At 38.5% G+C, this 16039-nt stretch overlaps 1 protein-coding gene across 1 annotated transcript; it reads left to right on the forward strand.

Moving 5' to 3' along the window:
- Positions 1–483: 483 nt before the first annotated feature.
- LOC136666389 (H-2 class II histocompatibility antigen, E-S beta chain-like) lies at positions 484–13670 on the forward strand. Its single transcript, XM_066644538.1, has 6 exons — positions 484–579; positions 1054–1332; positions 11016–11297; positions 12704–12817; positions 12913–12941; positions 13032–13670. The coding sequence occupies exons 1-5, from the start codon at positions 528–530 to the stop codon at positions 12933–12935; spliced, it is 750 nt and encodes a 249-aa protein (XP_066500635.1). The 5' UTR covers positions 484–527; the 3' UTR covers positions 12936–12941; positions 13032–13670.
- Positions 13671–16039: the final 2369 nt, after the last annotated feature.

The raw sequence follows: 16039 nt of genomic DNA on the forward strand, positions 1-16039 counted from the left end.
CACAAACACACACAATAACACCCAACAACACAAAATAACCCTAAAACAACCTCTAAACAGTCCAAAGTGGAGCACATAAGCTCCCCCCATGAGCCCCAGCCTCTCACAGTCTGTGGGTGTCACCACAATGTGTTGATTTGTTCAGTTTTGTTACAAGCCTCTGGTTTCTTTTACATTTGAAGTCTGTAAAAAATAAATTTATATTAAAACATTTCAAAATATAAAAGATCTTTTTCTGAATTTAAAGTCATTATCCCAGTTGTATATTTGCTATATTATAGCCTATTAAATTATCTGATATTATTTTTATTACACAATAATTTGAGCTCTGGGTTTGGCATTTGTCTCTTTTGTTTTTTTAAATCTCTGGACTCATCGTAAGATGCATTTCTGCCTCTGCCTAGTAACAGGTGATGAAGTGGTGTATGTGATTATGATTGGTTGGTGAACAGAGCTGTGTGTATTAACGCTCTCTCTCTCTGTGTCTCTCTGAATCTCTCAGTTGTTGGACACAGATCGAGGTGAAAATGAACCTGAGTCTGCAGCTGCTGCTCCTCCTGACTCTGACCGTCAGAACAGGTGTGTTTATATTTATACTTATTTAAGGAGAATTATTAGAATTAAATATGAGGAAGTTATAAACATTACAGTGAAACACTGAGAGAGTATAAACTTTAAACCTCCACAGTAAATGTGTTTTCATTTATAAATGTAAAGTTTGATAAATAATTACAGCTTGATTTTAGTGTTTTTCTTGATTTTTGTGTTTAGAATCGACTTGAACACACAGAACTGAACACATAAATATGTAAATGTGTATATTTCACATAAACTCTATTACACTAATTAAACTAAGGATAAAACTGTTCTAAATGAGAATAAATTAAAGTTACATCACTTTAATCAGTTTGTCACTATATTTTATGCCGATATAAAAGTTTTTGATTTAAAGCAAAGAGAGTTCTCCACAGTTCTTTGAGAAACAGTTTTCTGTTTATTTGATTTTCTTCCACAGACTTAACTTTAACTGCAAATATTTATTTTTCTCTCCAGCGCAGACAGGTGGATATTATGAATACTGGACAAATGAATGTCTCACCAGTTCATCAGATCTGACCGATGTGGAATTGATTGTGACGTATCATTTCAATAAGGATCCGTATATACGGTTTAACAGCACTGTGGGGGAGTTTGTAGGGTACACTGCACACGGAGTGAAGAACGCAGAGCGCTGGAACAAAGGTCCTGAGGTACAGCAGTGGAGAGCTGAAAAGGACAGATACTGCAAAAACAACCTGAAGGGTGATTTCTCCTCTGTTCTGGAGAAGACAGGTGAGTGTGAATCAGTGCAGCTCAGAAACAGCTAAACCACCACTGACCTGTTCATTTACACTCAGCTCTGAACACAGCTTTAACACACACTTTAACACCACTCTGCTCTTATATTATTATAATCTTCTAAATTAGTCACGAAACTTTAATGTGGTTTATTCATGTCACTTCGTGTTTTTTATATATATATTTTATTGATATGTGCAGACTAAAGATTAATGAGTTTTACATGGTTAATATGAACAGAAGCGGGGGCCCCCATTAAATGAGCAGTAATACCGGGATCAGACGACACGGTAGTTTTGTCTTTCACAATGTTCAACGGTGTCAGATTAGAGCTATAAACTCGTACTGTGTCTTGGTCGGGAGACTGGGGACACTACACATTTGACATGGACCATTCTTCACGTCATTGCGTGAGATCACAGATTCTCTGGGAGGCGGGTCAGAAACTGTCAATCACTGCTACAGAAGCGCTGTGTGCTGCGGGCGGATTTGTTCCAAAAAGTATAAAAAGAAAACACGACAGTGGACCCGTTCTTGTGTGTTTCGAGGAGGAGACCGTCTCCTGTGAAGAAAACCTTAGGTAATATGTTACACGTCCAGAGCGTTTCCTCAGTTTGGTTGTTCCTCACAGCTGCTGCAGAGCCTCCCTCTCTCTGCTCTGTGTTTACCGATGTGCTCCGGACAGCGCTCTCCTATTGGTCATCGTCAGAAACATGGCGTAGGAAACGTCAGACCGGGCCAAAAGATCCAAACAACTCGGACATGCTATGGAACGCCGTTGGTCTCTAAACGTGTTGGATTCTCCGTATTAACACGTAGCGTATAATTTCGTGTTAACATGCTAAGGTAATATAGAACGCCATTGGGCTATAAACGTGTGAACACATGCGCGTTAACACGTTATTAAAACATTTGCGTGTTAACACGTAAAACTTTGTCATGATAACAAGACCAAAAATGACACGTTTACACGCTTCTTAAGGTTTTCGCCAATGGGAGGCCTCAAATCCGGGCGTACTTACATATTCATGATAGGATTTACATCACACCCTGTAGCTGACACGAAACATAAATCCTTTGCGAACGTAGTCCCTACGTTTCATCTGAATTATTCATAACATAGTGAGCTAAGCGCTGACCTATGACTACATTGAGCCCTACGTGAGCAGTGTGAAGACAGCAATACTAGTAAGCTGATCCCCATAGCAACTGGAAGTTTATTTTTCACAATTAAAGACTCTGGTGTTTAATACCTTAAAATTTGTAAACATGCATATTACTGTATAACTTCATTCATAACATGCTCTAAAGCTTTTCATAATTTTATATCAAACAAACATCACTATTCTCTCACACTGTGTGTGACACATACTGAGGTGTAATTCATTCACATTGATAAATTATGTGCATTCCTTTAATAACATACTTCTAAACAATACGGTGTCAATACAAACCCATGGTGAAATTAACTTTCCAGATCCTCCTCTTTCTGTAAACATGTATAATATGTTTAAAGATGCATTAATTTACTAATGTTTTATTTAATTATGTGTATCTACTTTTATATATACATTAAAAACGTGAGAGGATAAATCTCCTTCAAAATGGAATTGAACAAAAAAATCTGATTTAAAAAAGGGCTTTTTTCAGCAGTAAATTCAGTGGTGGTTGAAGTGAGGGGTTTATATATATATATATATATATATATATATATATATATATATACGTTCAACAATATAATGTATTATATTTATATATGTATAATGTTTATACAAAATTTCATAAAAATATAATACATTATATTGTTGAACGTATATATATATATATATAAACGCCATTTTTTAAATCAGATTTTTTTGTTCAATTCCATTTTGAAGGAGATTTATCCTCTCACGTTTTTAATGTATATATAGAAGTAGATACACATAATTAAATAAAACATTAATGTATCTTTAAACATATTATACATGTTTACAGAAAGAGGAGGATCTGGAAAGTTAATTTCACCATGGGTTTGTATTGACACCGTATTGTTTAGAAGTATGTTATTAAAGGAATGCACATAATTTATCAATGTGAATGAATTACACCTCAGTATGTGTCACACACAGTGTGAGAGAATAGTGATGTTTGTTTGATATAAAATTATGAAAAGCTTTAGAGCATGTTATGAATGAAGTTATACAGTAATATGCATGTTTACAAATTTTAAGGTATTAAACACCAGAGTCTTTAATTGTGAAAAATAAACTTCCAGTTGCTATGGGGATCAGCTTACTAGTATTGCTGTCTTCACACTGCTCACGTAGGGCTCAATGTAGTCATAGGTCAGCGCTTAGCTCACTATGTTATGAATAATTCAGATGAAACGTACCCAGTAAACATTTAGCCATTGATTCAACGTTGAAATAACGTAATGACTGCCGTCTAATCAACGTTCTCTTAAGGTTGAAAATGAAAGTTGAAAAGATGTGTAACGCTCTTACACCAGGTAATAATGAATTTCCTCACTTTCTGACATTTCCTGTTAGAGCGCCTGTTAGATGGCTATTAATATTTTACCACTTGGAACTTTTAAATATACAATGGCGGTGCCTCCAATTACTAAGCGGGTTGTATTTGTACTAGTCCCCTTTCTCTGAATAACATACAAGACAAACTCAAAGACAATAGGATGCAAATAGTTTCGATTCAATACACTCCAACTAAGAGATATGGATCAAGGATGAGAACAAAATATGGATTTTACATAAAACAGGTAAATGCGTATATTTTACAAAATTTTAAATCACCTTTTATTTCTTGGGAAAAATCAAACAAATACTTAAATTAAATTACCATGTATCTATCTTTATAATAAACCAAAGTCTCTGATTATTATAGAAACAAATAGTAAGAAATCCAAACTTTTAATCTTAAACCATGTGATGGGCCCACACACACACATACACACACACACACCCTAAGCCGGCGTTAAACTAGTTCTCGTTGCAGGACCGAGTCGTTGCTAGTGTGCGTTGTGGGCCATAAAATATAAAACACTGGCCTCTTCACTCTTACGAGCAAACACATTTAACAGAAAGTTGTACCTCAACATGTACTGAGCCTCACGCTGTCAGCTGTTCTCTCTCTCTCTCTCTCTCTCCCTCCCCCTCTCTCGGCGGCAGTGATAGTTCGGCACTAGTGATGGGAATTTCGGCTCTTTTTGGGGAGCCGGTTCTTTTGGCTCCTAAATGGCTCTTTGTTTTACCACTTATTTCCACTGGTACAGAACAATATTACCTACATTTTACATCACTATATGGACAAAATATTATTGTTCAATATCAAAAATAATAAATAGTGTTGCAATGGCCAATTGTTTTATGGCTGTCTTGTAATAACTCACTGATTGCACTCACACATTCAATTTTATAAATAACTGGATTTTTATATAAACACCTTAATAAAAAATCACTTGTAAACTCTGAAGTACAGCTAATAGAACCCAAAAGGTAGGTATTACAAAATAGCTTATTAAATTAAATAATCACCCATTTCTGGGAAATAAAATAAACAAATACTCTGCAAAGTGCAAAACAGCAGCATTCAACGGTAGTGATTAAAACAACCACAACTGTCAACAAACATTTAACTGATTTAACATTTTCTTCAACTATGTTTTGGAAGGCAGATTGGCATTCGGGAAAACCAAGTGTCTCGGAGGGGTTGATTCGGTTTTTTCTCTCTGTTAATATCTGCCCAGTTTTTGAAAAGATTCTTTCAGAGGCAGTGGCGGATGCTGGTCTTTCAAGGAGGGGAAGCTCAATTTCAGCCTACATCATAAAATGTGTCAAGACATGGCGTCTTTTCCAGGGATTTGACTAGCTGATTCGCTCATTTCGCTGTCAATCAAAAAGGAATTCAGCCTCAGAGAGATCATCCAATCATCATGCAGAAGCTGAGCGTCCGATGGGCGGGACAAAGCCCAGCATTTATCCAATCACGCGTCTCAATTTGCTGCACTTCGCTGCTTCGCTATTGAACTCTGTGGACACTCAGCGTCCTCACTGTTTAAAGCACTGTGAAGCTGTGGGAATGACTGAGAGGAAAGCCGCGTCTTTACCAGTGATAAGAAGCTGATTCTGAACAAAAGTTGAGCGCGTTGTAGTGCATATTTATTCAATGACACGTACACACAACAGTATATATTTGATCACTTATTTTTTTACATTTTAGGGGAAGCTGAGCTTCCCTTTAAGTCTTAGAGCAATCGCCACTGTTCAGAGGGTACTGATGTCGCTACAATACACAGTCGCCCTGCCATCACCTTGACTAGCCGTGGGTAAACTGAGGCCTTTGAATGGCCTTCTTTTGCTTGTTGTTCTCTGATTGGTTGAATGACAAGCCTTAGAAAAAAATGGTTCGGTCTTAGACGGGAACCGGCTCTCATCGTTCACTTAGAAGAGCCGGCTCTTTGAACAGGTTCGTTCGCGACCGACACATCACTATTCGGCACGGAGCAGTGGGGTTGGCAGCTTGAAGCGGCTAAGCTAACAGTTCAGGCTTCCACGAAGACTGTGGAAGTGTGATACGGACTCCGAGAGTAAAACTACTAGATAGCTGGTTGTTGTGGAGTGTTGGACAGGATACGGCTTGGTTTTACTGACCAAACAAATCCGAGTTTCGCTAGTCCCACTAGACTTAGTGCTATCCTGGGTTAGGTTAGCAAGCACCTAAATGAGAGTCGCTTATACACTTTCGGAAATAAAGAGCATGAGATAAAATATTACCGTCACTCCACAGCTTTTACAACAGCACAGTTACAGTTTAGTGTGATATCGAGCTGACAACACAACTGCAAAATCTAGTTGTTCAGTAGACCACCGGAACAACTGAGAACTTTTTTTCCGCACTCTCGCGTCTCCTCTCTCTCTCTGACCCCGCCCCCACTTTCCTTGGCCAACCACTAGAGAGTTCCAATCATGAGACTCAATAAAATGAAATAAAAACAGGTAAAATATACAACCAGAGACCAAACAGAACTTATCAAATATGTAAAAACACAGGAGACATTCAAATAAACAAACTTATTAATGCTAATTAGTTAGAAGGGTTACAGACGTCCAAACACAGACATTGAAAAGACGACTATTAGACGTATTTTGGACGTCCATTGACGTTATTAATTGGTCCCGAAATAAATTACTTGTATAAAACGCGTTTTGGACGTCCACTGACGTTATCGATTGGTCACCACTTAACTAACTTATTAAAATGGATTTTGGACGTCCATTGACGTTTAAAATATGTCATCGACGGACAGACTACTTTTAGACCTATTTTGAACGTCCAGGGACCTTCCTTGTTTACTGGGTAGGGACTACGCTCACAAAAGATTTATGTTTTGTGTCAGCTACAGTGTGTGATGTAAATCCTATCCTGAATATGTAAGTACGCGCGGATTTGAGGCCTCCCATTGGCGAAAACCTTAAGAAGCGTGTAAACGTGTCATTTTTGGTCACGTTATCGAATTCGTGTCTGGTCCCGGCATAATTCACCTCATAACCGCGAACACACCGCGGCCGCACACAGAGGTGAAACATAATCCAGTCTGATCCTTTCTAGTGGGGGCAGAGTTTCTCTTTTGGAGTTTATCAGACTGATGTTATCAAAAGTGTAACAAAAGTTCACATGCTCAAACTCTGCATTTTTAATATTTTCATGTTTTTATTTAATAAATCTTTTTTCCTCTGGTGCATTACATGATCTTAGTTTACTGTTATTAGTTGCTTGATTGTTCCAAAATTGTACACCGTGAATAAAAAACAAAAAACAAAAACAAAACTATAAAACCATGTTTTATCACCTTAATTATCTTATAATTTCTTTAATAATGGGATTTAGGCCGTGCATATTTCCTGTTTACTGCCGTAAAATTCTCCTGACTACATTTCTGTAGGCAGCATTTTCTGTTAAACTCTGATAAACTAAATGTAGTGTAGGTAACGCTTCAAATTACAGCCCACTAATTACTGAGTACAGAGTATGTACCTGTTTAGTAAGCCATAAGATAAAATAAGTACTGAGTAGGTAAAGGGTATGATACAGAAATATCTGATTATTACTTTATTCAGATAAACAGATTTTTTTAACAGATAAACAGATAAACAGATCTTTTATACGGAGCCCCTAAAGGGACTGGGGGAAAAAAAAAAAACACTATTGATTTTGCGTTCCCTCGCAAAATGCATTGCGCTCATTTGCAAATGTTTTATGGTACACAATTGTCTTCGTGACTCAGTTAACACATCAGGACCACTGGAGTCAAGCTATCCGCACTTTGGAAATTGACGGTCAAGCCATCCGCGCTTCAAATCCGAATGCACGTATAGGCGCGTCATTACGGTTTTTCATTGCTGAGAACACCACATCCGCTTTGGGACAGATAGAGAGTCTGAAACCCGCGTTTGAGCAGCGATGTCTCTGTTACTAAATAAATGCACGCAATGCTAAAATGGACTAAATGGGCTAAAATTAACAAGCCATTAGGAATATATTTCGTTTTAAATCACTTTAAAGAGGCAAAACACGCTTTGATTATTTCATATATTTATGTATTTTTTACTTTTCTATAAACACTTAACTGGCTTTGAATAGTAATCCTGGTGGACATGTAGAAATACAGATTACATTTTACTGTCATTAAACAGAGGGACCTCTTGACTATGCTGTATGCTCAGCTGTATGATTTTGGTAAAATTTCCCCCCCCCCCCCCCCCCCCCAAACTCCAACTTCTTAACTTAAACGTTAATAATTATCAAAATTATGAAGAACTTGAATTACTGTGTATTTCCAGATTCTGTTTAAAAACAGCTGTGCAGTCTGCCTTCCAAGCATCACAGAAAAACAACTGTAACTCAAATGCTTTTGCCATATGATATGAAAATGCACAAGGTCCTTTCCCATGGGCTTCAGAAAATATCTTTCTTATCTATGCGAAGCATATACAGTGACATTCTGTCAAAATCATACAGCTGATAGCCAAGGGGTCCCTCTGTTTAATGACAGTGGAATGGTTTAGGCATTATGGGTAGTTTTTGAGAAATCCATATCGGTAGGTATTCAGTATAAATCCATGAGAATATTATACAGTGAGGTCCCTCTGTTTAATGACAGTAAAATGTAATCTGTATTTCTACATGTCCACCAGGATTACTACTCAAAGCCAGTTAAGTGTTTATAGAAAAGTAAAAAAAAATACGTAAATGTATGAAATAATCAAAGCGTGTTTTGCCTCTTTAAAGTGATTTAAAACGAAATATATTCCTAATGGCTTGTTAATTTTACCCCCTTTTAGTCCATTTTAGCATTGTGTGCATTTATTTAGTAACAGAGCCATCGCTGCTCAAACGCGGGTTTCAGACTCTCTATCGGTCCCAAAGCGGATGTGGTGTTCTGCTCAATGAAAAACCGTAATGACGCGCCTATACGTGCATTTGGATTTGAAGCGCGGGTGGTTTGACCGTCAATTTCCAAAGTGCGGATAGCTTGACTCCAGTTCAGGACCCTGCAGTTTCCAGGGAAATTCAGCCACTTGAAACAGAGATTATATATGTATTTATTTATCTCTACTAACACACAGTTCCGTTGCCAGTGCGAATCGTTCATACATCTGTAAGGAACTGCCTAACATCAGAGGAAGTTGTGAACAACAAGTGCAAGTCAGAACGCCGTAGGTCCAGGTATCTCCATAGTAACAGGTGTATGAGACGTAGGCGGCTTCGTGAAAGAAAGTAAAAGTGTGGACGGCTGGGTTTTTTTATTGTTATTGACTGGGGCAGGGGTCAAGCTAAGAATCTTAACGAAAAACCTTTACCAAGCAAAGTCTCTCACAAGAATCCGGACATTCAGTAACAAGATGGAGGGTGTAAGGTAGTGGCTTAACACACAGAGATCTCAGGGCACGCTGCGGACTAATGTTTACAGAGACGTGGCTCAGCGCGATGACTCCAGACACGGCTGTGGAGCTCGCGAACCGGTCGCTACACCATGCGTTTCGATTTATCTGGGAATTCTGTTTTTTTAAAGCTGCAGTAAAAAAGATACCATTTTCTGCCAGAAACTTTTACACACATTACTCCAATACACTGCCAATAGCTACACATTTATTCAGGTGTTCACTCCCCTTTCTCTCCCACTGTTTGGAAACTGTGTTCATTGTCTGTGTCTCTGTACTGTTCACGTCACCTTTGTCCATGCGCTTGCACTTTAAATTCTCTCATCCTCATTTCATAGCAGTTAACAACACAGCAACAAACGTTTCAGTTGGTGCCCCCCAATAACACATCCATGTTTTCTGCTCAGAAGAGATGCTATGTCTTTATATTTCAGTCCAAGATCAAAGTAAAATTCAACGAGCTGCTCCATGGTTCACCTGACACACAACAAGCACATAATCAACAGCAGGCACAGTACTACGGAGCCCACAAAGTATTTGCGAGGGAACGCAAAATCAATAGTGTTTTTTTATTTTCCCCCAGTCCCTTTAGGGGCTCCGTACTTTTACAAATGAGGAAGAAGAGCAGAAGAGAAACACACATTTCATCATTAGTCCGCTGTGTTCAGATAATGCCTCAGCACATACAGATAACAGTGTAAAATACCTCTGAAGTGTGTGACGATGACTGTGGTAAATTACACTGAACCTAATGAGCACAAAGCACAGTGAAACTCTGCTAGTGTCTGTAATGAAAGTATCTGACCCTGTCCTTCTCTGTAGGTGCACTGTAAATAATGTTAAAGGAGCTATAATTACATTCAGAGACACAGAGAATTCACAATAGTAGCTGCATTCCTTATTTATAAAAAATGACAGTAAGAGTCACTTACAGAAACAGTCAATTGTAATTTTATAATTATGCTGAAAAGTACACTGAATTTGGAACATAGTTATGTGCTTTATTAGTAAAGTGTAAGACACTCAGTAATAACCATGTATTTCTAGTATAATGCTCTTTACTCACCCAGTACTTATTTTATCTTACGGCTTACTGAACAGGTACATACTCTGTACTTACCCAGTAATTAGGGGGCTGTAATTTAAAGTGTTACCCTCCACTGCTCTCCCTCAGCCGGAGAGATGTACTGCTAAAAAGAGAATGCAATTCTCAATGGTCACTTTTATCAGTAGCCATCTATCTGTCCATCATTCAGTGCTGAAGCTAATGGAGTCACAGTCCCTGATACCGGGGGTTGTTTTGCGGTGGCACTGATCGGTTCTGCTTTTCATTTTGGCACATGTTCTGCATGTTAGTGTGGAAACTCGATGACGTGTGTGGATTGCATTTCACATTGTTCTACTGCAGTGACCATGCAGGTCAGTGCTGAAACACTGGGAACTTACAGCTCTGCTTTTAGACAGAACTAATGTTAGCACTGTGTTTTGGGGAAAGTACATTTCATTGTCCCTCAACACATCACAGAAACATTTTTTAATGAAAGTATTTCTTTCTAAATGAAAATCACATTAGATAATTTTATAAAAGATCAACAATCATAAACACTTCAGAATGTGCTCAGTGAACCAGGAGTGTTTAATCATGTTCAGTGTGTCTACAGACTGACCTCTCAGACTGTATCCAGGTGAAAAATGTGATGAATGCATGAATATGAACGTTTCATTTTTGTCTTTCAGTGCAGCCGAGGGTTGAACTCACAGCAGAAAAGGAGCCCAGTAGTGGACACACGGCCATGTTGGTCTGCAGCGCTTATGACTTCTACCCTCGTGCCATCGATGTGTACTGGCTGAGAGATGGGAAAAGAGAGACCACTCATGTGACTGCCACTGATGAGCTGGCTGATGGAGACTGGTACTACCAGATCCACTCTCACCTGGAGTACACCCCCAGATCTGGAGAGAAGATCTCCTGTGTGGTGGAGCACGCCAGCTTCTCAGGACCTATGACCTATGACTGGGGTGAGGACAGAGTCTGATTATCACACACCATTTAAACCATTTATTAAAACAAATAAAAACACAGAAACACTTCATGCTCCATGTACTGGTTGGACAGCTGTCTGATCACCAGGGTATCAAGTGTAGTGTTTGATTACACTTTGATTTTAAATCATAAATATTATGAATTAAAACAAGTCCTGCAACATTAATACCCCATGCATCTAGAAACAAAACACATTCTCAAAAAACACATAGCTAACATTTTGCTCATAGTGTTATTTACTGTACGATTCATGCTGAGGTTTTTAGCTTAATCTACTGTTGGATTTAAGACATAACTTATATTTGGTTGAAGGACGACACCTAAAAATCCTCCTACACATTCCTCACACTGTATCCTCCTGTCTCCCTTCCATTTCCTCTAATGATGAACGTGACACCCCTTCAACACCTCCCTCTCTTCCCTGATTGGTTCTTGTTGAGTGACAGGGGTGTTAGAAATTCAGCATTGAAGAGTCAGGAGACTGGAGTTTATTTACACATACACAGGATAATGTATGAGTACAGCTAGATGATCTCAGTCTATCTCAGGATGATCTGAAGTTTAGAAACTGGAGGTTCAGAGGTGGAGGTTTCCTTCACGTGCATGCAGAAAAGCACGGGCACAGCTTGGTCATCAGTTTGTCACCAGTTCAGTCTATAGCCAGTTCATTCCTGATCCAGTCTGACACCAAATATTTTAGGAGGGCCTTATATACATTGGAGTAGTGGGGGAAGGGATATGGAGGAAGAAGAGGAGTGAGAGGAGGGGTACATAGAATGAGGGGCATGAAGAATATGATAATTGGTTTGGGGGGAGGAGCAGGAGGAAGAATAGGGGTGAGAGGAGGGGTAGGTGTGATAAGGGTGATGGTCAAGGAAATAAGGAACAAGAGGTGTGAGGGGAGGTGTATGATGAGACAAAGTTTCTCTCAGGGGGGTCATTTATCCATGACCACAGCAAACCCTCTCAGAGCTCCTCCCCATTCTTCTCCACCCCTGTCTCCACACCCAGTTTTGGGTGTGGTCCAGACATGAAAAATTATATAGTAACAATAAACAAGCAGCATTACTTAGGGGTGTGAACCTGAACATGGGCCTTCATCCTTTCTAAATGTAAAAACATGAACACTGAGGTAGAGAAACTTGATTATCTCTCATTCATGACGTACTGGAGATTCAGTTTAAGAAAAAATACAACAGCAATTTAAACTATTCGAAGTAAACAGACTGTAAATATAATAAAAATTTAATGATGAATCAGTAAAACAGTGACATATTTAAAAAAGCTCAATGTTCACAATCATAGATTTATGATCATAACTTTACTGTATTCAGAGAAACTTAACATTAAATATGAACATTAAACATCTGTGTTTCCTCAGATCCTTCTCTCCCTGAGTCTGACAGGAATAAGATCGCTATCGGAGCGTCGGGGCTGGTGCTGGGGATCATCCTCTCAGCTGCTGGATTCATCTACTACAAGAAGAAATCCTCAGGTGAGTGGAGACCACACAGAGTTTAACTGATATTCATTAATCTGGAGGTTTAATGTATTAATATAATTCACTGTGTGATTATTAATGTGTTTCAGGGCGGATCCTGGTGCCGAGTTAAGAGCTGGTAAGAGCTGCACTGTGGTTTTAATCTTCAGTTTGAAGTGATCAGTTAAAGTGAGTGTAACACTGAGCTGTTTTCTCTGAACTGCTGCAGGTTCTGGAGCTGAGCTGGAGACTGAGGTGGAGGAGCAGTGGAGTCCATTACACAGCTTTAATCACCTCACTCCCAGAAATTATATCAGCTGTGTTCTTTCTATGAATCCATTACAAGTAAATACCCATTTCTGTCTGAGTATGAGTTTGATCTCTTTTTTAATTCCTTTCCTGTGAGGCGTGGTGTGATGGGAGTGGCTCAGTAGAAAATACTATTAGGACATTAATGAGTTAATGAATAGTTTAAGAGTTGAACTGATCTGAAATTATTGACCACTGCAGACATTTTATAAACAACATTTACAGAACATTCTCACCCTGACGTGATCAGTCTCTGTGTATATTCTCAAAACTAAAGGTGAATGTAATTATGACAGAGTTATAAGAATCAGGTTTTGATCTTAAACACAGATCAGTCTCTCTTTTATTAAAATGTTCTAATTCTGTTTGAGGAGTAAAGCATATCTATCTTTTCTTAATGCGTCTAATGCTCTTCACTGTTATGTTTAAAGAGACCAGCGTCTACTAAATTAGATTTCTTATTTTCATTAGCAATAAGTGCATTTAATTATTTGAAAATGTAATTAATTCTTGAAATTGTATTTTTCTTTACTCCTTGTAATAAAAATTCGTAATAATTTCCCTGTGTTTTAAGTCTCTTAATCTGAGTAATGTTCTGGTTAATAACACACTGTCAGTGTCTTTCGTTGTCACAGGGTTTCAGTTTAATTCACATTCACCATCAGAGACAGCACTGAACATTAACAGTGTGGAGTTAGCTCTGTTGACTTGTGAAGGTTGGTGAAACACTGGGGGAGTCTGAGTCTCAGTCTGAGTCTGAGTCTGAGTCTGAGAGCTGTGGAGAGAGGTGACAGAAATGTTGATTTATATAAAAAGAATATATCAATAATATTATTGTCCACTTTAGAAACCAAAGGCAAAGCTCAGGGTCACACAGTTAAACCAAATGTGGAAGTGTCTGAGAATGAATTATTCACAGAGACTTCATTCCTCTCCATGAATAGAATGAGGACTCTGCCCGGAGACTGATGATGCAGTAATATTCCTGGCCTGTCATTGGTTGTCTAATAAAACAAGTTTAGACACAGTAGAGTTTCCAGAGTGATCTGATCTATAGTCACATGCTGTAACTGTCACCGATAAATGATTATAAAATGTAGGAATATTTCTTTAAATGTCATTAAGAAAAGCGTATTATATTTACATTTACAACATTTAGCTGATGTTCTTATCCAGAACGTTTGTGTATTTATTCTGGGGTGGTGTGGTGTGGATGAAGAAGATTCTCTGCCAGACACTGTCTAGAGTTTTAAATACATTTTTATTTAAAAAAGAACAGCTATCTTACCAGCCACAGGGACATCTCCCTCCTTCAGTCTGAAAGTACTCACTTATCACTTATACACTGTCTGTCTGTAGAAGGTGAATGGTAGAGCTTTTGTTTACATCGTCTCCTGTTCTGAGACTGAGGAGAGGGAGAGAAAGAATTATTGCTTCCTGTCTTCTCAGGACACTTTCAGGAATGTTGCTCACTCCAAATACTTCATCCTCAGATCTCAGAGCAGTGAAACATTTCTTAATGCTGCACTTAATATAATATGAGCATGAAATACACGACTCACAAAAGTGCTTAGTGTTCAGACAGAGTGTGTATCCTCACTAGTACAAATAGAGTCCAATCTCCCCCTGAGCTCAGAGACGCTGCCAGAACAAGAGCCAGTGCTGAAAGAACTAAACATAGTGAAACCTACAAAGAGTGCAGTATAAGTGCAATAACAGTCTGTTATGGTGTGCACTTAGATTAGTGCTCTCTTCAATGGGTCCTAAAGAGATGGGTCTCAGTCTGTGTTTGAAGACAGAGAGAGTCCGCTGTTCACACTGCGAGTTCATTCCTCCATCACTCCACCATTCCACCATCATCCCACCATCATTAACCATATTTATGTCTCTAAAGGCATCAGTGTCTCACTGAAAAGATTTCACAAGCTTGTACAGAGACCATGTGTGACCAATAATTATCCTGAAATTTACATTCCTATAGACACTGTTCATGGACTTTTTTTTCTACAAATTTTACTGTAAAATCTCTAGACATTTTATGCTGAAGTTTTTTTATTGCAGTGGGGTGAGTACAAATCCTTCCCAGAATCTTTGAACACACCCTGAAGAGTTTCACACACTCACACACTCACATGTGGACAGTGTCACACACTCACCCAGTCACTCACACACTCACACCAGTGGACAGTTTCACACACTCACCCAGTCACTCACACACTCACCTGTGGACAATAAAACGTTTATTCTGAACTTTAAATGTGTTTGGCTGCTCTCTGCTGAATGCTCTACAAGGCTTTGCTTGACACTTGATATCACTCACGACGCCGGAGAGGACCTGCTCAGACCTGAAGTTAGAAAACACTGATATGATCACTACGTTTGTGTTATATAACTAATCATTTTATAACACAGCTGTTTTCAGGAATATGACATGGCTCTCTTTCATTTGATCAAAGATTTCAAAGCTCTTTTGGCTCTTGTTTTTCTGGATATTTACTAAATTGGTTTATTTTCCATTTCAGAAATAAACCACAGTTTAAAGCCACATGAGCAGAACTGAGAGAGAGGAGAACTACTTTTACTTCTTGTGTGTCTCAACAGAATATGTTCTCATTTCCCTGTGCTCCTCTGAACCACCAGCTAAATTCTCTTTCAGTCCAAAGATATGGACTTTGCATTTTCATATAAAAATATGGCAAATCTCATGTTGATACTACTGTCACTAACGCTACAGACAGTGTAGTGTATCTTTAAAGGTACAGCAGTGGTGTTAGAGTCCAGTTGTGTTCCCTAAAGGTTCATTACATTCTCTTCTCCAGAAGGAGAGGGGGATCTCTGTAATCTTTCATTATACAACTGTGGAGAATAAAAGAACACAATAAAAGTCCTGGAGATGAAACCGGCGAATGAAATCTACTTTAAACTTTA

The sequence above is a fragment of the Hoplias malabaricus genome, chromosome 14 (genome assembly GCF_029633855.1).
Source record: "Hoplias malabaricus isolate fHopMal1 chromosome 14, fHopMal1.hap1, whole genome shotgun sequence".
Taxonomy (NCBI): Eukaryota; Metazoa; Chordata; class Actinopteri; order Characiformes; family Erythrinidae; genus Hoplias; species Hoplias malabaricus.

What these genes read in the sequence shown, in the direction of transcription:
- LOC136666389 (XM_066644538.1), top strand. Translation starts at nt 528, where the DNA reads ATGAACCTGAGTCTGCAGCTGCTGCTCCTCCTGACTCTGACCGTCAGA. An exon ending in GACTCTGACCGTCAGAACAG is followed by an intron (nt 580 to 1,053) that starts GTGTGTTTATAT and finishes TTTTCTCTCCAG; the next exon opens with CGCAGACAGGTGGATATTAT. An exon ending in CTCTGTTCTGGAGAAGACAG is followed by an intron (nt 1,333 to 11,015) that starts GTGAGTGTGAAT and finishes TTTGTCTTTCAG; the next exon opens with TGCAGCCGAGGGTTGAACTC.